General features: G+C 39.6%; 1 protein-coding gene across 7 annotated transcripts in view; it reads right to left on the bottom strand.

The window, feature by feature from the left end:
• Positions 1-22,924, bottom strand: part of LOC149564997 (uvrB/uvrC motif-containing protein) — a 181,945-nt gene that overhangs the window by 91,520 nt on the left and 67,501 nt on the right. For all 7 annotated transcript variants that reach the window (XM_089818523.1, XM_089818528.1, XM_089818525.1 and 4 more), the window contains one exon: positions 19,860-19,972. In XM_089818523.1, the coding sequence (XP_089674649.1) occupies positions 19,860-19,972 (113 nt within the window). The remainder of the gene's footprint in view (positions 1-19,859; positions 19,973-22,924) is intronic.

The raw sequence follows: 22,924 nt of genomic DNA on the forward strand, positions 1-22,924 counted from the left end.
GATCGTGCCACCATCGACATATACTGAAGCATACAATCGGGCATTGAACCTCGAAAGTGAACAGAAGACAAAGAAGAAGAAGAAGACCAGCTCATCCGATTCAAATGACGATGAGCCTTCAGGAGAAGATAGCAGCAACAATGAAGGTAGCAGCAAGAAAGTCCGTTCTCTTCAGAAGGACATGCTTCGAATGATGAAAGAGTTCAAAAACATGAACAAGGAGACTAAAGGCAATGACCTATGGTGTACAGAGTGCAAGAAAGAAGGCCATACGAAGGGATCCTGCCCAAAAGACCAATTTTGTGAGATTTGCCAAATTATGGGACACTCAATAAAGGAATGCCCTTTCAATTTGAAAACAAGAACACCGCAGCAAGTGTTCCTAACACAGGAGGCATCCCCGTCAGGAGGGAACGGGAACACCAATACGGAAGGTGCCACATCGGGTGGATATAGAAACAACCGACACGGTCAAAACAACAATAGCAGCAACAACAATAATGACGGAAGGAGTCAAATTCAGTATGATGCGAATGGTCGGCCGATAGCGGCATGCAATTTGTGGGGTCACTTCGCTCGAGAGTGCACAACGGCGAACACACCAAAGTTGCTATTCTGATGGTGTGGACCTGGCGATCATGACGATGCTAAATGCCCGAAGTCTGGAGTAAACTTGATTACCGTCGAGACGGACGAGGAAGAAGTTCTGGCAATCACTCGAAAGCAAGCAAAGCTATACCCCGATCCGACAGAGGAAAAGAAGAGACTAGAGGAAGCACAGGCAGAGATCCAGAGAGCAATGCAGGTAGAAACGGCACACCTAAAGGACACGCCTGGTACTTCTGTACAAAACTGCGCAGAACAGAACATTGTACGACAAATATTGCAAGCTGAGATACCCGTCAAGATAAATGATCTGTTGCTCACTATGCCTCAGCTCCGATCGGCACTCACAAACATCGTTCCCGCTGCTAAATTATCAAGAGAACGGGGAAGGGAGCAAGAAAGTGGAGCAAGTACAACGGACAAAAAGGAGAAGGAAAGTGGCGCAAGTGCAGAAGATCCGATGTTGTTAGCCCTCTCATCCAGACGCCACCCGGCAGTCGTCGAAATGGGAATTCTCAGGACTGTGTTGACAGAAACGATTGTGGATGGAGGGTCCGGTGTCAATGTGTTGCCTGAAGACACCTGGAAAAGGTTGGGATAGCCGACATTATGGCCGCCTACATTCCAGCTGCTAACGGCCGATCAACATGGAATCAAGCCATTGGGAGTCCTAACAGCACAACCAGTGACGATTGTAACACAGCCATTCTTGTTGGATTTCGTCATGATCCCATTGAAGCGGAGAGGATATGATGCCATTCTGGGCCGGGGGTGGTTGATACAAGCCAAGGCAAAACACGATTGGAAGAAAAATACTTTATCACTTGAAAGCAAAGGCCGAAAGTATGTCATCAATCTACACACTCAGATGGTTGGAGACGAAGCTGTATCATCGGATTCCGAAGGAGAAGAGGATGAGAGTTGGCAGAGAATGGAACCCGATCAGGAGGGAGTCCTACGATTGGAAGGAGATGACGATCTGGATTCAGTAAATTGTCTTTACCACTGGCAGATAGAGGATTACGAGCTCTTTCCAAGTTGTAATATGCTAAGGATCGACAAAGGTAAGAAAGAAGAAGGAAATGAATGTCCGAAGGAACACAAAGAAGCCGCAGGAGGAAATGAATGTCCAAAGGAATATGGAGAAGCCGAAGAAGGAAATGAATGTTCGAAGCAACACAGAGAAGCCGAAGAAGGGAATGCAGGTATGACTGAAGCTGAAGGAAAGAACATATAGTACGAACCCGAAAGGAGGAAAGATTCCACTGTACGACCGCGCAAGAAGAAAGTATTACGTTGAACCACAAATATAATACAAACGTGCCAGCAGCAAGGAAGACACATCATACGGTCTACAAAGAAAACAAAGCGGAAGGGTTTAATAAAAGTTGCAGCAGTACGAGTGGACGTGTTATTGACGGCTTGAAGGGGCAACTGATGGAGTCCATGGTACGGAGCTTCGGGAACAAACCGGGCGAAATGAAAAATCGGATGGAGAGATCGTGTACCTTAAATAAACTTGATGAGCAACAGTTGCAGGAGTGGGCTACGAAGGTGACACAGAACAGGTGTAGAGCATGGCACGATAAGCACTTGAAACGGAACAGGCTTCAGACGGGGAAATGGGTGTTAAAGTATGATGGCCAGAATGAGATCACGCCAGGAAAGTTCAAAGTTAAGTGGGTCGGACCATATCAAATTCGGGAAGTGGGTGTTAACAGAGCAGTAAAACAATGGATGCTAGACGGAAGGGAAGTGTTCGATGTAGGGAACAGGTCAAAGTTGAATGTCTGCCATGAAAGAAGTAACGCACCTCCGTGGACGAACAACTGAGAGAAGAAGACTGTAAGTGTTGTATATATGTAAATATTGTACATAGTTGTTCAAAAAAAAAAAAAAAAAGTGTAAAAAGTCACCGTACGGTTTTCAAGCTCCTTCACCGTACGACATTTTTAAGAGCATCACCGTACGCCTTTTTTTAATTTTTTTTTTTTAAAAAAGCTCCATGCACCGTACGGCTTTCAAGGTTTTGTGCGACTTTCACTTTGCAAAAAAAAAAAAAAAAAAGAGCAAATTCAACGTACGGATTTCAAGTTCAACGTACGGATTTTCATTGTGGTGTACGGATTTTGGAAATTAGTTGCTCTATGTGGGGCCGTACGACTTTTAGAGCCTGTCTTCTCTAATGGCACCATACGGCAATTGGAAGATTACCTTCATGTTGCTGGTGTACGGATTCCATACGAATCTGAAGATTAAATTTACTGTTGCTGCCGTACGGATTTTGTATGCATTTGGAGGTTGTTTTTGGGCACTGTACGAACTTGTCTTTCATGATTTTATACTATCCGTACACTATACGGCTTTCTTATTCAAGCATCTTGCGGCTCCTTTCAAGCACCATACGGCTAAGTATCACGTTGTGCTTGCGAGAGTATGAAGGGTAGGGCGGAATGCTTCTCTGGTATCTGAATTGTACAAACAATAAGGCAGGGCGAGGTAGTACGGCTCCACATAGCTAATCATCTGAGACCTTACGGCGTGTAGCATTCACCCTGTAAGGCAAATCAAGTAGTACGATTAGTGTAGACCAGCGAGGAGGGCAGTACGACCGCCTAGGAAGTAGAGAAATTCGTAGAACAGTTGGTTCGTATAGAGAAATAAGTGACCTGATCTAACAGAGGAACAAATGGAGTCTACAGGAAGTAGTCAGAGCAGCTAGCAAAAAAAAAAAAAACGTCGACAAATCAAGAATGCTCAGAATGAGTATCAAATGATGCCATAGGGAAGGGGAAGCACCAACGATTGCCAGAAAGAGTGTGGGATTAGGAGAAATTGCAGAAATAGTGTGTTACGTGCATTTTTCAGTGGGTTTCGGAGTGCTAATTTGATCTTGGCGGCGAGGGGCGCTGCCCCTCGACCCCGCCCTGTACTGCGAGCGCACCTGGGGCGCTACCCAAGGACCCCGCGGGGGCGCCACCCCTCGACCCCATCGGGGGCGTTGCCCCCTAGACCCCCAGTCGTTGCGGATATCAATCGTGGGAGTCTGACCAGTTGAGAAGACATGGAGCTGCTACAGGCATGGAGTGTCTATGTACCAGAGGCACTGAGAGTAGGTATTGGTCGTGAGGCTATCTTGGTGGATGCGTAGAGAGCTCGGGAGGAGCTGATCATCCAATTGGAGGCAGTGCATCGACAATTGGTTCAGTGTACTCAGAATTGGAAGGCAGAAAGTGGCACAGGTGGCTATCAGGGTCAAATGTCAGATCGGCTAAGGTGACAGTGCTAAAGACCAGTTAGTCAGTCAATGTATTTTGGTTGTTGATTTGTCTCAGAGATTTTGTAATAGTCGTCAAGAGACGACTTTTCTTTTTGGGGGGGGGGGGATGATGTTGTCGGTAGAAATTGTGTATCAGCCGACGGGTCCCTTCGGAAAGGTTCTTGTTATGTAGCCGACAGGTCCCTTTGGAAAGGTTTTTGTTATGTAGCGACATGTGGTATGTGGCCGACAGACTCCTTCGGGAAAGTTCTTCGGAAAGTATTTATAACCCCTTCGGGAAGCATTGTATTCATCAGATCTTATCATTGAAGCATAATGTACAGTTTGGCATATGCGAATAATAAGAAGAAGAGTTCTGCTGTTCGTGTTCGTGTTCATTGTCTGTGTGCAATTCTTAATTAACCTATGCGGTAAACATCTGTGTGTTTCAAATTACCACCTTAATAAATATGAATATCATATTAAGAGACATGTCTCTTTAACGCTCATTAGTTAAATATAATTTTCTTAAGGTATTATCATGATTAATATATGTGATATATATATATATATATATATATTATCTTATCAATTTATAATATCATAGGTATGAAGGAACAATATGTTATCAATTTTATAATATCTTTGTTGAGATCTTCCTCCCAGGTTTTCTCTAATACCATGTTAAAGATCTCATTGTACGTCACTGTCACAACATGTAATAACACTATTTTATTTATGTGTTTCAAGTTACCTTCTCAATAAAAATGTATATCATATTAAGAGACATGTCTCTTTAACGCTCATTGGTTAAATATAATTTTCTCAAGGTATTATCATGATTAATATATGTATATATATATATATATATATATGTATATATATATATATATATATGTATATATATATATATACACCTTATTATCAATATTACTAATGCTCCATGACAGTAATAGTGTAGGATAGATATCAAATGTTTAAGGCCGATAGGCCATTCAAACATTTGATTTCATCAATTGGTATCATCCAATTGAAGCTACAATCATTATTACTAACACTTACAGTTTGTCCATCTTTGATATCAATGACAATATTTCTATCAATATATAGAATTAATCACTATTAATAATTAATCTTATAAGAAGTCGTTTTGTTTGGTATTGCCAAAAGATTATTATATTGGGTTGCTTTATAATGAAAGCTTAATTTTAAAAACTCACTTGACATAGTCACCATATTTTAATAAGTAAATTAATTGTTTGCAAAGGCAAGCAAATTATATACTTAATGACTTCATTAGAAAAGAATCAACACACAGTTGAAGTAAAGAAGACGGTGATCGTATATATAATAATATCCATTTGCTGGGTTCAACCATATCCATTTTTATTATTAATGCATAATCAGAGATCATTAATGATTAGTCAATAAATAAAGAGTTACACTATCAACAAGAAGATTTAATTATAGCAATCAGACAAAGCACAATCAAATGCAATTGAGCTTAACAGTGATAAGAGAAGAGAATGATTGAGCTAAGACAATCATTTTGTAATGGAGAGGTGCAATTAAGACCATAACAATCAATCATGAAGTGGTGTGATTATAACAGAGTCATGGCTATTCCGAACAAGGGATGCATCCACTAGTTGCCATAAGATATTTAAAGAAGTTTGATCCCATTCAATCGGGTGTCACTAAAGGATGAGAAAAGAAATGAAAATATAATACAGGGCTGGCGAGCAATGTGTGGACAGCATAGGATGTTGTATATATTATACATGAATAAGTTCTGAGAGTACCGTATTTGAATGATGTTAAGATTAAGGAGACTAATATCCAGCCTAATATATGTATGTATATCAGTCTAATATATATCAGTAATATATAAAAACCATGTCAGAGAGTGGAGGGCATTGAGGGTTTCATGGCTAGTATGATGACTACAAAGGCTACAACCAAAATGGGTTTAGAGGAGATCACAAGCCCAAAAGGGTATGAAGGTCATGGGGTGAGGCATGGGCAGTACAGCATAAGAACAAAGTAGGGGGTTTGAAAAGATACTTTGCAACCGAAGGAAAAGAGAAAGGTATTTTGTCTAGGCATTAAGGTTTGTCGAGATTTATAGAGGCAACAGTGGTGGCTTTAAGAAATTAGAGGAGAAGTGAGGAAGCCAAAGGATCCGTTTGTTCCAAACCAGGTCCCAAGGAAGAAATCAGCGACAGTTGACAACAGAGTATTAACGGCAAGTGTAGGATCAGAGGGATGGAAATCTAAGATTAGCATTTACATGGAAAGAGGTTTCTTCATGAAATGGATAGGTGGGTGGCAGACATTCATTAGGATTCAAACATGGTGTGATAAGAACTAGGGTTCTCATTATTTTATCAAATCTTTGTCGAATGATTTCTATCAGTGCAAGGGAGAAGCAAGGGGTACTTAACAATAGGTCTTTTATAATTGGCGGGTATAGGTCTTTTATAATTGGCGGGTATAGGCCTTTTTAGCATAGATTGGATGCAGAGTTTCAACACAAAGCAAGAGACATTACATGAAGTTCCGATTTGGGTTAGGTTATATACTTTTCCACATGAGTATTGGAATGAGGAGACATTGAAACTAATAGGAGATAAGTTAAGTAGGTATGTCAAATCAGATGAGGCAAATGAAAATTATGACCACAACATGCGTACTTTCTAGAGATGAGCAAGATGGAGTCTATAGATCAGAGTCGAGCTAGGCATGAGCAGATTACCTTGGCAAAGAGGGTTGAGGGAATGCAAGCATTGACCCAAGATTGTGGAGTTGTGCAATCTTATTGTGAGGAAAGAAGTGATGTGTTGGATCTGGATAATGTGCAAATAGAAGACATAGTGGGGGCAGATGTTAGAGTCAAGTCATTGCGCAAATAAACATAAAAACAGGAGATGGCAATAGTAGTAAGGAGGCTTGAGGGGAATCCTTCAATATATTCAAAGACATACAGATGTGTTGAGCATTGTGATAGCACAATGTCACAGTAGAGAATAGAGATGGAACTCCCTCTCTTGAAAGAATGATAAAATCACTCCCAAGGTTATGTAATAATGTCTTTGTAATCTAAAGTCATTATTCGAATTTGAATTTACTTCTGGCATCGTCAATATTTTGGAACCTATCTATTTGTTTTCCATTCTTGCATTATAATCGTTGGTAGTCTTCTCAAAACCAATTTATTATCTATCTTTGTGTTCTTGGCAACACTCTACCATTCCCACAACTAACATTAATATCTTGAAAGAAAATCTGATCATCAACACCATACTTGAAGTGTCAAACGAAAGTACCATCGTAAGTGTTGGCAGATCCAAGAAACCCATCGTACGACCTACCGACTCAGCATCACCAAATAACTAGTGGCACCTGAGGTTCCCTTCAATCCGAGATTACCATTGGATGAAGATAGCCTTTGGGTTGAAATCGCCTTCGACCCAAGATTACCTTCGAACAGAGATCGCCTTTGGGCCGCGAACCCATTCGGAACACTTCCTGCACAAATAATATGCCCTAGATAGAGCAACTCTGTCATCCCGAACTCGCATTTACTCATCTTGGCATATAATGACTCCCTCTCTAGAATGTTGAGCATTGCATCAATATGCTTCAAATGATCCTCCCAAGTACGGCTGTATATCAGTATATCATCAAAAAAAATCAACACAAACTTCCTCAACTAATCTCTGAATACTCTATTCATACAGGACCGGAAAGTGGCGAGGGCATTAGTCAACCCAAAGGGCATGACTAAGAACCCAAAATGTCCATAGTGGCATCTAAAAGCTGTCTTCTCCACACCCACCTCTCTAACCCGTATTTGGTGGTAGCCGGATCTCAAATCAATCTTAGAGAAGTAGCAGGCACCATGCAATTCATCAATAAGCTCATCAATGCGCGGAATAGGGTATCAGTTCTTGATTGTCTTCTTGTTTAGTTCCCTATAATCAATGCAAATCCTCATTGTACCATCCTTCTTCTTCACCAATACTACTGAAGAAGCGAAAGGACTCTTGCTTGGTCGTATGTGCCCCATGTCAATCAACTCCTTGATTGCCTTTTCTATTTCATCTTTATATCTCTTTGGATGGTGGTAGGGTTTGATGATGACTGGCTTGGCCCCTTCCTCTAACTCAATAACATGCTCAATTCCCCTATCCGGGGGTCTCCCTGGAGGTATCTCACCAAACACCTTAGTATGTTTGGTTATTATTTTTTGTACATCAGGGGGATACTCCTATTTATGTTGCTCTGTCACCTCAGGCATTACTCTGAACTCTGCTGTCCACTGCACCTGGTCGTGTTTGAAGAAACTCTACATCCGCTTGAGTGACACCACTCGTAGTCTCCCATCTGACAAACCTCTGAGTACTATCTTCTTACCATTTGCCTCAAACCTCATTTCCATTTTCTGGAGGTTAAATGTAAACTCTTCCAGAGATTTCATCCAATTCATCCCAAGCACCATATCCTGATCACCAATGTTGACAACAAAGAAATCTCCCACCATGTCATAATCTCCCAAACGAAGCTGCAAGTTGGAGATTTTCTTGGTACAGTCGATTTTGAAGCCGTCGGCAACCATCACCTTAAATCCCCTATGCTCCTCTGTATGTAGCCCTCTACGTGTCACAAATTTTTCATCAATGAAGTTATGTGTTGCCCCTGTATCAATGAGTGCCACAAATCTTTGTCCATCCAAAGTTCCCCTAACTCTGAAAGTGATGGCCTCCTGTATACTGGACAATTGAGCTATCGTGCTATCACTGTGTGCTTCCTCATGTGAAGAATTATCATCTCCATCTGATTCTGATGACTGCTCTGAATCTCCATCCACTGACTCTTCGGCTGAAAAGTACTCCATCTACTTGGCTTTTGCTTTCCATGGACACTTATGTGACAAATCCCAAGGCTCCCTGCAATGAAAACAAAGCTTCTTCTTCCTGACATCATTAAGTGTCTCATTGTCCAACCTCTTACTTTCCTCCTTAGGTGGCTGACCCTCTCTACGAAAAGGTTTACTGTCCTTATCTTTCCTCGAAGGGAAACTCTTTGCCTGGAATTTATTTTTAGAAGCTGAAGAGGAGTCCATGTCACGAGCTTTCTTAATGGCTTCTTGCAAAGTGGGAGGGTTGAGAGCTTTAATCCAACCTCTCCACGGATCAGCTAACCCATCCATAAATAGAACCAGTATCCTCCATTCAAATACATCTGTTACTAACACTGCAAGTTTCTGAAATTCTGAAATGTATGTTTCCAATGATCCCCATTGTTTAAGCTGAGCTAACTCCTTGAAATGGAGTTTTGGATCCTTCCTATCAAAACGTTCAATCAGTCTCTCCGTAAACTCCACATATGAGGTAATGTGTGCATGACCCATAGTGACCATACCATGATGCCACCACTCGTGTGCTAACCCATCCAGATAAATTGTTGCATACTTAATAGCTTCTTCCTCAGGCATAGGGTTCAATTGAAAGTATGTATCAAGCTTTTGAACCCAAGCTCTTGCTGTAGACTTCCCCGAGCCATCATAATATGGTAACTGAAGTTTCCCTACTTTCTTCCGTAGCTCATAGCTCTGGTTCCTGTCATGTCCACGTGGCATATGTTTCATCCGCACATCCATATACTCCCTAAAGGTAATTGCAGCAGTAAAATCTGGACCTCCGACTTCCCAATCTCTCCTCAACTGGTCCTGTATATCAGTGATCTGGGGCTCTGGTATGGGCTGCTCTGGAGCTCTAGGAGGAAATGTGGGAATCATGGGCCTCGAACTCACTGTCCTAGCTTGTTGGGGTGCATGACCGAAATTGTTCCCAACTTGTTCACCTCCATTATGTGTCCCATCCTGATTATTCCCATTCTAATTGTTACCATTCTGATTATTTCCTCCACCTATGCTAGCGTTCAACCCCATTTGACGAGCCATCATCTGCATCATAAGCTCCATTCTCCGATTTTGTTCCTGTGCCCTCTGTTCTGCTAATCGTTGTCCCTGTGCCAAGGTCTCTAATAACTGTAAGAATCTTTCCTCTCCAGGATCCCGAGCATTCCTGTCTCCCATATTGCCAATAACTTGTTCACCTGTATCAATATGATCCTCTAGATTTCCCTGTTCCTCTTGTCCTATGTTTAGATGAGCCCTAGTTCTTCTTAAATTATAGTGATGAGTTAAAGGTTGAACACTCCAATCTGTCATATCACCACCTATTCATTGTGTTTGTACCCACTAGGATGGCAGGATAAACAAGCTCTGATACCACTGTAATAACCTGCCTTGTTCTGCTATTTTTATGTTTATTTTCTTCCACTGGAATTTTGTCAAACAATTGGCTTGCAACTAATTTTTTTAGTTTTCAACTTGATGTTGATTAATGGTTTCTCAAGATTGTGTGTTTCATATGAGATGCAAATAGGAGGCAACATAAAACCAAATGCAGCTAATAACATTGGCCATTCATTTATTTCTTGTTTCCAGATTTTCCGAAAGTTACAACTACCATAACAAGCATTTCGTCTATTTAAACTCAACACATTATATCAATTATAGAGTTCAATAATGGCCCATACCAATTGTGGCTATAGCAGTGTTAATAGTTTTTTGAAGTTGCTACAATAACTCGTTGCTACAGTGATCCGTACTGCTACAATAACTTGCTGCTACAGTGCCGCGCTACAGTGACTCGCTGCTACAGTGCCGCGCTACAATGACTCACTACTACAGGAACTCGCTACTACAGTACCCGCTGCTACAGTAACTCGCTGCTACAAGAACTCGCTGCTACAGTGCCTTGTTGTTTCAATGTTTGAACCTCAAGACCATATCTTTCAATGGCGTCAAGATTTTCAGCTTGAAGGGATTTCGTCCTTCAAACTATTGAGACATAATCTCCCGAATATAACCAAATTTCTTGATATTTCCAAGCATGCATAAATGAGAGCTATCCTCTTTCTTTTAATCCCTTCCTCACTTGCTCCACGCTTCCGTCTTGCCAATGTGGGATAATACATGACTTTTAATATTACTTCTTTTTTTCTTTTTACAAAGTCCATGTATGTACTCAAAAGGGGGACTCTTGATTTTTATAAAGTGACTTTATGAAACATTATAATATTTAATTTAAATAGTCACTTTACCGTTGTAACTTCAAACATTAAAATAATATACCAAATAAACTCGAAATCCCACATATAATAGCTTATTAGAAAGAGCCCAACAAAACGCATCTCATCCTGTCACTGAAAATTGAAGGCACTGCATCCCCCTATTGGCTTACTAAAAATAGTAAGTCTTCCTGACAACCCAACAAACGAACTCTGTTTGGCCTGTAATTAAATTTGACTAGGCCAAATAACCTCAGGATCCCTTTTGAAGTCTTGGTTAGCCCTCGGGACCATACAAGAATGGGCTAACGACAACATACCTCCAAATTGGCTAAGTGGGGGACATTACATTAGTGATATTCTCCTTAAGTGTCTTTACAATGTCTTGGCTCTCCTATAATAAGTCTCCAGCACTAGACACTCTACCATATGATAGTAACAGATCCATGAAACTGGGTGCCTCATATTCATACAATGCCATGAATGGTGACATCTGGATAGACATGTGATAAGTGCAATTATAATAATACTCATAGATATATCCACTTAACCCAAGCCTTTTGCTGCCCTGCTATGTAATTTCTAAGGTATCCCTCCACCCATTTGTTCACTCTCTGTCTAGCCATCGGTTTGAGTTGGTAGCTAGTATTCGGAGTGAGCGTTGTCCCGCACAACTTGAACAACTCCTGCTAGAAGTAACTCAAACATGTGTCCTATCACTAACAATGCTTTGAGGTAAGCCATGCAACCTGAATACCTCTTTGAAGAATAAATCTGCCACCTGTGTAGCAGTGTATGTCGCAATGATTGCGAAGAAGTGGGCAAACTTTCTAAGCTAATCAACAACAACATATATAGTCTCTGCCTAGGGCTCTCAATAGTTTTGTGATGAAGTCCATCGAAAAACACTCCCACTTCTTGTCAAGAATCGGAAGTGGCTGAAGTAAACTGACTGGATAAGAGTATTCTTGTTTATTCTACTGGCAAGTAGGACACTCTCTTACATATTGTAACACCTCAACTTTGATCCCTTTCCAAGAAAAACGCTCACGAATCTACCAGTAGGTTTTATAAAAACTTGGATGTCCTAACATAGGTGAGTCAAGATAAGTTCTCAACACCATTTTCCTCACCTCTAACCCTGGCACCAAATAAATGCGCCCTTTGTAAGTGATAAGCTCATTTACAAGGGAGAAATCACTATCTTGGACCGATCCATCTATGAATCTTGATGCCCATGTATCCTTTGCATATACTCTACAAGGATCAAATGTCTCCAGTCCTCTGATATATCTATCATCAAACTCAAGTGGGGTCTTCGTGACAAGGCATCTACTACTACATTATGTGTCCTCTTATAATAGGTAATATCAAAGTTATATGCCTATAATTTACTTACTCATTTTTGTTGCCTGTCTTTAAGATCTTGCTGCCCCAAGAAATGTTTCAGGCTATTGAGGTCGGTTTTTATGTTGAATTTGCTGCCCACTAAATACTGTCGAAATTGGACCAAAGCATGCATTATGGCCAACATTTCCTTATCTTAAATGTTGAAGCTCCTCTCAGGTCCCCTGAGCTTCTACTCTCATACACAATCGGGTGCTTGTCCCGCATTATCATTGCTCAACGCCCTCACCAAATGCATCACAATGAAGCTCAAATGGCTTATTAAAATTTGGTAATGCTAGTACTAGACAAGAAGTCATCAACTCCTTGAATTTATCAAAGCACTCATGTGCCTCAAGAGTCCACAAGAAAGCCCCCTTCCTCATCAAATCAGTCAAGGGTGTTGCATGCCTAGAATAGCCAATAAAAAATCTCCTGTAGAACCCACACAATCCCAAAAATCCTCTCAACTGTGTCCGGTTCACTGGAGTAGGCCACTCAACAATAACACGAATCTTTTCAGAATCCATGTGTACTCTGTGTGCACTGATAATGTTACACAGATATAATAACTCTGATAATCCTAAATCCCATTTGGACTCCTTTGCATACAAGGATGCCCTGCTCAAAATGCTCAACACAGTGTCTAAGTGTCATACATGCTCATCTCATGTCCTACCACACTAGAATATCATCAAAGAACACTAACACAAATTTCCTCAACTAAGGCTAATAGACCCTATTTATTGTGGACTATAAAGTAGTTGGAGCATTAGTTAGCCCAAATGGCATATCTACAAACTCAAAATGGCCACAATGACACCTAAATGTCGTCTTCTCTATATCCTGCTCTCTGACTCGAATCTAATGATAGCCTGATCTCAAATCAATTTTGGAGAACAAACATGCTCCATGTAGCTCATCTAATAACTCATCAATCCATTGGATGGAGAACCTATTTTTTTATAGTCTTCCTATTCATAACCCTATAATCTATGCACATCCTAAGAGTACCATCCTTCTTCATCTAAACCATAGAAGAAGCAAAAGGAGACTTACTCAGACTAATGTGCCCTATAGAAAGTTGTTCCTTGATGGTTTTCTCAATCTCATCCTTCAATCTGATGAGTTTAGCACCCTCCTCTAACTCGATAATATGCTCGATAACTCTATCAGGAGGTCTACCTAGTGGTACGTCACTGAAAACCTTGTAGTGCTTGATTCTCAGTTCCTGTATGTCTAGATGGTATTTGGATTATTGCTGCCCCTGTGCTGGCATCATTGTGCAACAAGCTGCCCACTCGACTTCGTTATGACGCAACAAGCTCTCCATGGGCCTGCAAGACATCATCCTAAACTCATTGTCTTAGATGGCCGTAAGAATGTGTGTTTTACCATCAATCCGAAATTTTATCACCCTTCCTTTCAAATTGAGAGTGAACTCTCTAATATCATGTAGTCAAGTCATGCCAAGAACTAAATCTGTGTCACCCACATTAACCACATAGAATTCAGCCTTTAATTCAAAGTTATTAATTTTCAATGGCAAACTTGTGATCTTTCTATCACATTTGAGGACATAGCCATCCGCTACCCTCACTCTCAAGCCCTCGAATTACTCAATTTGGATCCCACGCCTCTCAACCAATCTAGAATCAATAAAATTATGTGTGGCACCTGTATCTAGCAATGTAATAACTCATTGTCCAGCCAACACTCCTCTCATTCTTAATGATCCCTCCTGTTGCACACTAGTGAGATGAGCTTCTTTAAGCCTACCCTCAACCTTTTATCATCGGTGGACATTTGCTTAAGTTTTTCATCATCCAAACTCTCTTTCCTTCACTGGATTCCTCATTTTCAATTTGCTGGTCTGAGTTTTCAGACTCGGAATCCTCATAATAAGCCCACATAACTATCCTTGCTTTACCCTTGGGTCTCAAGGGACAATCATGGTTCATGTCATAGGGCCCTTTGCAATAGGAACATAATTTTTCCTTCCTCAAATCATTCACTATTTCTCTCTATCAAGTGGTGCAAAATATTTTTCTTTATTCTCAATTTTTGATTCATTCCTCTCTGGTTTCTTGAAGAATGGTTTAGCATCTTTGCTGGAAGAAGCACCCTTTGACTGAAATTTATTTATCGGGGCTGCATGCTCCATACTTCTAGCCTTTTTAATTGCCTCTTGCAAATTGAATGGATCAAAGGCTTTTACCCAACCATTCAATGGTTTGGATAATCCCTCAGTGAACAAAACTACCAATCTCCTATCTGAGATGCTTGACAACATAACAGATAAATGCTGAAAGTCACTGATGAAGTATTCTAATCCTCCTGTCTGTCTAAGCTAGGTCAACTCTCTGAAATAAACTTCTGGGTCCTTCTTGTCAAACCTCTCTACTAGCCTATACACGAAGTCCTAATATGAAGTCACCTAGTTATGCTTAACGGTAACCATCCCATGGTACCACCAATCATGTGCAGCTCCCTCTAAATGTAGTGTGGCATATTTTATTGCCTCCACTTCTATCATAGGTCTCAGTGCTAAGAAGGTAACGAGCTTGTGAATCCAAGCCTGCGTTGTCATTTTGCTACTACCATCAAATGTAGTCAAGGAAAGCTTGATTATAGCATGCTTTAATTCAGCATTCCAGCCACGAGATCTCTTATCCTGTCTTGTTGTCTTGTAATGTTCTCTCCTCTAATTAACAAACCTCTCAAATAGCATCCTCTCTTGCACCTATGGAGCTTATAATTCTCATTCGTCATTCACAACCATGAGGATATCTACGAACATCTCTTCTCCTGCTTCTTCGGCAAGTGCTACCTCAGGCTCATCTCTAATAAAGGTAGGACAAGTAGGCTTGTCTACTATCCTAGAATGAGTCCTATGAGCTCTAGGTGATAACACTGCACTCCTGTTATCCCCTTGTCTTTGATTCTATCTATCCTGTGGGTTCATGCGTTCAACCAAGGTGGTGAGTGCCTACAAGGTGTGAGCCATCTACTGATGTCCTATAGCAATTACTCTAAAATATTCTCTTGTTTCCTGCTCCTCATTCCTATTGCCCCTGGGTGGGCTACCTTCTTGCCAGTCACCCATGGTGTCCGACTGACTGTCTACAACCAATTCCCCATCACATAATGCCTGCCTCCGAGTGTAATATCTGTGGGAGCCAACCTTAGGTGGTTGCATGTGATTGCTAAACCCTCAAGATGGTAGGATTTAGCTCTAATACCAATGTAAGAACCTTTCACCAACTCTTTAGGCTAACTCTATGATTTAACTAAACCTGGTGTGTTTATGTTTGTTTCTTTGCAATATAACAATTTTTAAAGACAAACAACGCCAAAAAGCACAGTAGAAATGCTGAAACAATTTAAATTTAGTAGATAACTAGATTGCTTCATGTATTACAATAAATCATCATAGCAAAGGGCACAGATATATCGGCTCAAATGGAGATTGTCAAGGAGCCATCCCAGCTAGCCACTCCTGAGGGAACTCCAATCGTGGACGTCCCAATGGATTCAATTGCCCTAGATCTAGTAGTCGCAGTTCCAACGGCAGGGTTCGTGGAGATGCACTAGGCACCAGAGTTCGAGCCTCAAGTTCAACAAGACGTGATTGGCACAGAGGTTGGTGTCACTATCACTTCATCCCTATTGGCCGAACCCATGAGTGTGGCCCAGCCAGCACAACCAAAGGATGAGGGTGTTGAAGTGACGGACCGAGCCAATGTATTCTTAAGACAACAATTCCGACTCACCCCTACAAATGTTGGCCCCTCCATCCAGTCCCCGAGGCATGGAGAGGTATTGACAAAAGTATCTACTATTCTAGCGCCACAAGAGTCAAGAGTACCATAGTTTGAGGATGCACTTGGAGATGAGGGGGTTGCACCGGAGGTGGACATGGCTACCACAGAAGGGGCAAATAGGGATACATAGATGGATGTCGACACTAAGGAGAAGTTGAATTATGGATCGGATGAGGAGTGAACCATGACATACATTAAGGCCATGGAGGATGTGTTGGAGAAGCCGAATTATTGGATAGCATGCTTTGACCCGTAGAAGGGAGTTGGAGTTGATCCAAGCCTATATCTAGAGGGATTGTCTGAAGCGTTTTCGCTCTTTCTTTGAGGCCAAAGGATGGCCAACTGTGGAAACATCAGAGATGCTGGCTGATTAGACTACAAAACCCGAGTTGGGACCGTGCGACACCACTATAGAGAAGCTTGCACATGAGATAGTAGAGGCGTATAAAGACGTCTACTAAGCTCATCGGTGTGCAAAGGCAGATAGAGAAGCAAAGAGGGTTGCAGCTACGAGGTCCACGGCAGTCAAGGCAAAGGCTCGAGAGGAGCTAGCTGCTGAATTGGCTAGCCACCAAGCAGCATGGGTAGTAGAGCGAGCAGCGCTATTATAGAATAAAGAAAAGGCTGAAAAAAGGCTACAAGAGGCTCAAGCACAGGCTATGGAGGCAACACTTCCACTGAAGGAGGCAATGGAGGTCAACACATGGACGTAGAAGGACTTAGATATACACACCGATCAGGTTGACGAGTTGCGTCAATTGCTAAACACTTCAAGGACAGAACCTCCTCCCTAGTCTATGTTTGTTTCTCTATGTGTATGTTGTCTCCTAATTTTGACAGTTTTAAGTCACCAAGAGACGACTTTTCTTTTTAGGGGGATGATGTCCGACGAACTGGGTAGTTAGATGGTTATGGTTATAGGCACGACTGTGTCGCTTCATTGGCACCGTGTCGGATGTTATAAATATGACATACACTTATGTAATTGGCATCAGGTTGGTATTGAATATTATTATTTTGTACAAAGGCATTTGATGAATGAATAATACTTTACTTTGTTAAGTTATATGTTTATTTCCTGTTCACCTACAGGCTGAACACTTTTAAACATCCAAGCACACTTAGGTGCATCCCACACCATAATGAACTAGCATCCGGAAACCTAGGCAGGATGCATGTGCTTGGTAATTAAGTATATTAATGATCTATAGAAACCTTAAGTTGTACATATAGTGTTATTTTCTTTTATTTACTCACACTAATAGATTTGATGAAGTATCAAGTTGATTTGATGGTCAGATCACTGAAATTCAGGGCATAGTTTCAATTAATCTTGTCAAATATTTGTGGATGTTTCAATTTAATTTGAAAGAATCAGTTGCATGTGGAGTTTGGAATGAGAAGTAAAATTAAATTATGTGACCCTTGCTTCACATAAAGTATAATTCATAATTTAGTTAATCTGGGAAATTACACAACTCAATAAAGAATAGTCGACCAAGGAGAGCATGCAAAACAAATTTACTGAGTTTCAAACCTTTCCATCTGCATATCACTGGGGAAAAAAATCCAATATAACTCTTTAGAAACTTCCAAATGCTTCTTCAAACAGAACATTCCCAAAATGTTTCCTAGCCAATCTGAGATATTAGTGATTGTGAAAATGGTTGTTTCATGCTGGTATGTTTCTTCTATTTAAGTGACTCGGCTAATTGTAGCCCTTTTCAAAAAATTTAAAAACCTTAACAAAATATAATATTTATGTCGTCGATAGAAATTGTGTATCAGTCGACGGGTCCCTTCGGGAAGGAAATTGTGTATCAGCCGACGGATCCCTTCGGAAAGGTTTTTATGTAACGACATTTATGTGGCCGACAGACTCCTTCGGGAAAGTTCTTGTTATGTAGCCGACGGTAAATAGTTTGTAGCGGACATAATGTATCTGGCCGACGATACCTTCGGGAAGGTTCCTCGGAAAGTATTTATAACCCCTTTGGGAAGCATTGTAGAGATCTTATCATCATTATCATGATATGATAAAAGCATGATGTACTGATGGTATATGCGAATAATAATAAGAGAGTTCTGCTATTTGCTGTTCGTATTCGTGTCTATTTCCTGTGTGCGTTGCTTAATTAATCCATACGGTAAACAATTTATACCCAACTAAACTGGCTTAGAGAAGTAACAATTTGTTGTTCATAAAAACAAATTAGTCAGTCAAAATAATCAGAAAAACATGAACCTTTGTAACATGCTATCTATTTATGTTTCATCTCAGGATTTAAAAATGTCTATTACCAGATTCTGACTATCAAATGCTAGTCAGCATGTTTCTAATGAAAGACAATAGTATCATAATATCATATACTAATCGTAAAATTGCTTGTTAGATTAGTTACTAAGTTTCTCAAACAATAGACCACACATAAAGGTAGTTTGTTTCCATTTCCTTGCTTATTTTTATGGGAATTATGAGCCAATAAGGAATATTTTCAAAGAGAACTCTGAACTTTCATAAAACAATACAATATGGACTTGGTGTGGGCATCAAAGGACAACTCTTCTTAAAATGTACAATGCACGGTTGCCATACTTGTCACGATTCTGCAAACCAAATATGATAACTAATTGCACATTTGCACTTAAATTATAAAAGATTTTGCGACAAAGGGAAGAGAACAAATATGGTTATCAACTGAAGTGATGTGACCTGACAATATAGATCATAAAAGTGTACTGGCATAAAAGGCCTATAAAGTCTCCAGGTTTGAAAAGAACAATAGGACCCTACAAAGTACAAACTATAAGGGATTTGGAGTAGGGCTTCTATCCTATCTCCAGTCCCATCATTCTGCAGCTCAAGGAATAATACTGAGGGCAAGGTGGCTCCTCTGGGAATATAGCAGATTAAAAGATCCAGCTAGAGAGCAAACCAGCAAGCTCATTTCTCTCCTTGTTTTGTATGGACCTGGATTTATTCTCTCTGGAAGCCCACAAATGGACATTGCACTAGGCGACAAAGCTCCTATACTATCTCTATGTAGTCTAGCACAGGGAGTCCATAGGTTTATATAACTTGAATTGAAATCAATCAAAATTTTGAAATGGTGAAATTACTTGTATGTCTCACTGACGTCAGCATCTAAGATGAACCTTTTCATTTGTATTTCATTTTATATTTCTAACTTTTAATTTTTTAAGTATTTGTGTCCAAATTCCATAAATTTGGGTCAAATTTCTCACAGTATCTTCCATTCTCAAAATATTCTCTCTGCCAGCTTCAGGTGAGTTAGACAGGAATGCTGATGAACAATTGCTGACGATTTTATTTATTTTGGTATTCATTTGACCACACTACCGCTAAGTTAGCAACTATAAATCATGAGTATGCAATTAGAAACTGTTCAAGACTCAAATTTATAAGATAGATAAGTAGTAGAAGGAAAAGTCCAAATCAGACATGTTGACCTGGCTCAGTTTGCCAGAAACAAAAATTTCCACGACCTGATTGATAGCAGTTTAAAGGTAAAGCAATAAAAGAAAGCTCTTACCAAGGACCTTCTCAATGATGGCACAGTATCAAGACACGGGAAGCATCTACTCTACTAAAAGAAGCCTGACAACTACAAATGCCCTCTTACCTGATAGAAAGGTTGATTGCGTCCTCTGGAAAGCTGGTCAATACATGCATGCTCAATCCAAGAACTTGATTCACGGCAGAAAGGATCCATTCCACAGATCACAGCACGATAACCTTAAACACAAACCACAATATCATTTTAAGTTTTAATTTCCCTATACAACACAAATCAAGATCAAGCTTCAATACAATATTTATGCTAGAATCCTGCCTATCAATTATGTCTAGGTTTGTGAATATACGAGATTCTGCAAGGTATACGCCATTATAAATCAATTTATGAGAAACTGCAATAAGGATCGAATGTTTGATCGAGTATGCATTTATTGAAGAATAGAAATGTGCAGATCATCAAAGTATTATTTGCAATTGGTTCACTGTATCGATTGCATCTGCTCGGCAAAACTGTGCAATCATGTAACTTTTGAGTTTGTATACCGTAAACAGAATTTGATTTTACTTGAAAATTGCATAGCCCATCATCCTTCTTTTATTAACACCATTTTATATACATTTTGAAAACTTAGAAGTCGTTTAAACAGACTGATAGAGTGAAATTGAAGAACCACGATATGAGAGTATTTGCATGCATCATTATATGAGAGCACATCAAGAAACACAGTATTTTCTATTCAGTTCTATTAGTTAATCACACCATTTGCACACTAGAGACAACTCAAAAGCACAAGTCAACAATGGTATAAAACAATATCAAGTCAACAATGGTATAAAACAATATCATACATTTTCTGAGCATGCCAATCAATAATCATAAGGATTGGATTGCAAAGAAGTCAAACTGCAATTTTTCTTTCCCAAAAATTTAATTAGATATCCATACTACTAGCTAGACTTTTGTTTGTCAAACCACCAATGGTAATGCTGGAATATCAATAAGAAGCTCACTTTTGAAAATTGGAAATGCTCCATGAGAAGCTACGCATCACAAGTACTAAAATGCCAACTTATACAATTATTCTCCATATTAGCTTTAAGCATAGTTGAAAATCTTGGAATTGGCAATGACCCGGCTGAACCAAAATTTTCAAAAACTAAAGGCTCGGAAAAAATTAGTAATAGCTCAGCAGATTTTTCTTACATTTGAAAATATACAAGTTCTTTATAATAAGTTTTAAAAATACAGTTATGCACAAAAATTGAAAATGAATTCAAGCTCTTTTCAACCTTGTCTAGCTAGCCTTAAAACATAGACACATGCCAATCAAAAAATAAAATATTAACCCCCATGTTGTTGAATAATAATATGAGTTTGTTATCTCACCATAGCATGCCCATCTCACCAAAATAATACTCTATTTCAATGACAAAGAATTTTTAAATAATTGATATTTGAAGACATAAAAATTGTAATTTATATATGAAATAACTATAATATCAAGAATATGATCTCACTGCTCAACTCAATAAATGACAATATCCTGTCTTTAATTGGTTTGCTTAAAGATAGAGGAATGTTGGGGGATGAGGAAGGAAAAGACAGGGGAAGAGCCAGAGCTGATGATGAAACTACCACGGGTATCACTTACACTTGTCTGGACCAGGATGTACACAGGACTCATCAGCAGGAGGCCGAGGAGAACCAGATGGCCTACGAGGCTGCCCAGGTCATGCAGGAGCTGGAAAGAAAGAACGAGAATCAGCTCTTTCTGTCCTTTTGTTTCTAGCTGTTCCTTTTTTGTCTAGCTTTTTGTCCTAACTTTTGCCTATTTCATTTTTCAAAAACAGTGTGGCCTTTCCTTTGGCCTTTGTTGTTCGGCTGGGCCTAGTGCTTTTTATCAGCCTTTAGATTTGTTCTTTTTTGGCTGGGCTTTTAACGCTTATTATCAGCCTTGTTTATGTTTAACTCTTGGGTTTCACAATCCCTGTAAAACCTATTTATCTAATAAAAAACTATAATATCAGGAAAGAAAAAAAAAAATTCACACAATAACCACTTATAAGATAGGTGAATAAAATTATTTCAGAGAAGAAAAATAATAATAATAATTCACGCAATAAAAAGGCAACTGTACCAACATGTGAACAAGACATAAATTGTCCCGAGCAAGACTGGGGATTTCCTAAACCAGTTCTTTTTCCCCCAGTACCTGCACTTTGAACGAGGCAATGTAAAATGCAATTTGAATTATAATATATATAGGATTTTTGCCTTTTACTAATTAAAAATAGAAAAAAATTAATTCACGCAATAACCGAAGAGGCAATGTTAATACATTTGCAGCCAACCTGATAATTCAACATGGTATCCTACCAAGGTTGCAAATGTAAGAGAGGACAGAAAAGAAGGAAATAAAAGGAGACATGTTACTGGTATAAAATATTAACATCATCTAGAGTATACGTGGATACAAATGGAGATATGAACACTACCATAGGCTCCTATACATATTTAGATGTTGCGTGAGAAAATTGTAGAAACAACGTAATAATATTAGAACAAAGAGAATATAATTAAGCAAACAGGTTCAATAAAAGAGAAGAAGACAACAGTGCAATACCACAGCGATAGGAATCAAATCCAAAAGAGCCCACGGTAAATCCGAGTAATTCAATCATCAGAGCGGATTCTATTACGAAGTAATTGGAAAATATTTACTTGTTATTAACAGAGACCAAGACGTCTATATATACAAAAGAATGGAATGATGTTTCCTTAGGAAACGATCGTAAAGCATAGAAACTTTCTATTCTAGCTAAGAGAAAATTAACAGTTATCTACAACTAACTAAAGAATCGAAACATTCTATTCTAGAAATAGAAATCTAAATATTAGAAACATTCTAATATTTACAGAAGATTACAATAGATAACCATTAGATACTAAACAGAGATAATAGAAACCATTTATTATCGTAATACCTTCGCTTAATGGTTAATCTATCCAGAGCATGAAGCTGTCAAGCGTAAAAGGCAAATTCTGTCAGCTCAAAGTTCTCCACACTGTTCGCTGTGGGTTGCGAACCAAATTGCTCAGATAGGGCAGCTAAGCGCTTCCGACATTCAACCTTCATGTGCCCAAACTTGTGGCAATAGTTGCATTGAATG

This window comes from Cupressus sempervirens, chromosome 3, assembly GCF_028749045.1.
Source record: "Cupressus sempervirens isolate cs-2001-9-10 chromosome 3, ASM2874904v1, whole genome shotgun sequence".
Lineage (NCBI taxonomy): Eukaryota > Viridiplantae > Streptophyta > Pinopsida > Cupressales > Cupressaceae > Cupressus > Cupressus sempervirens.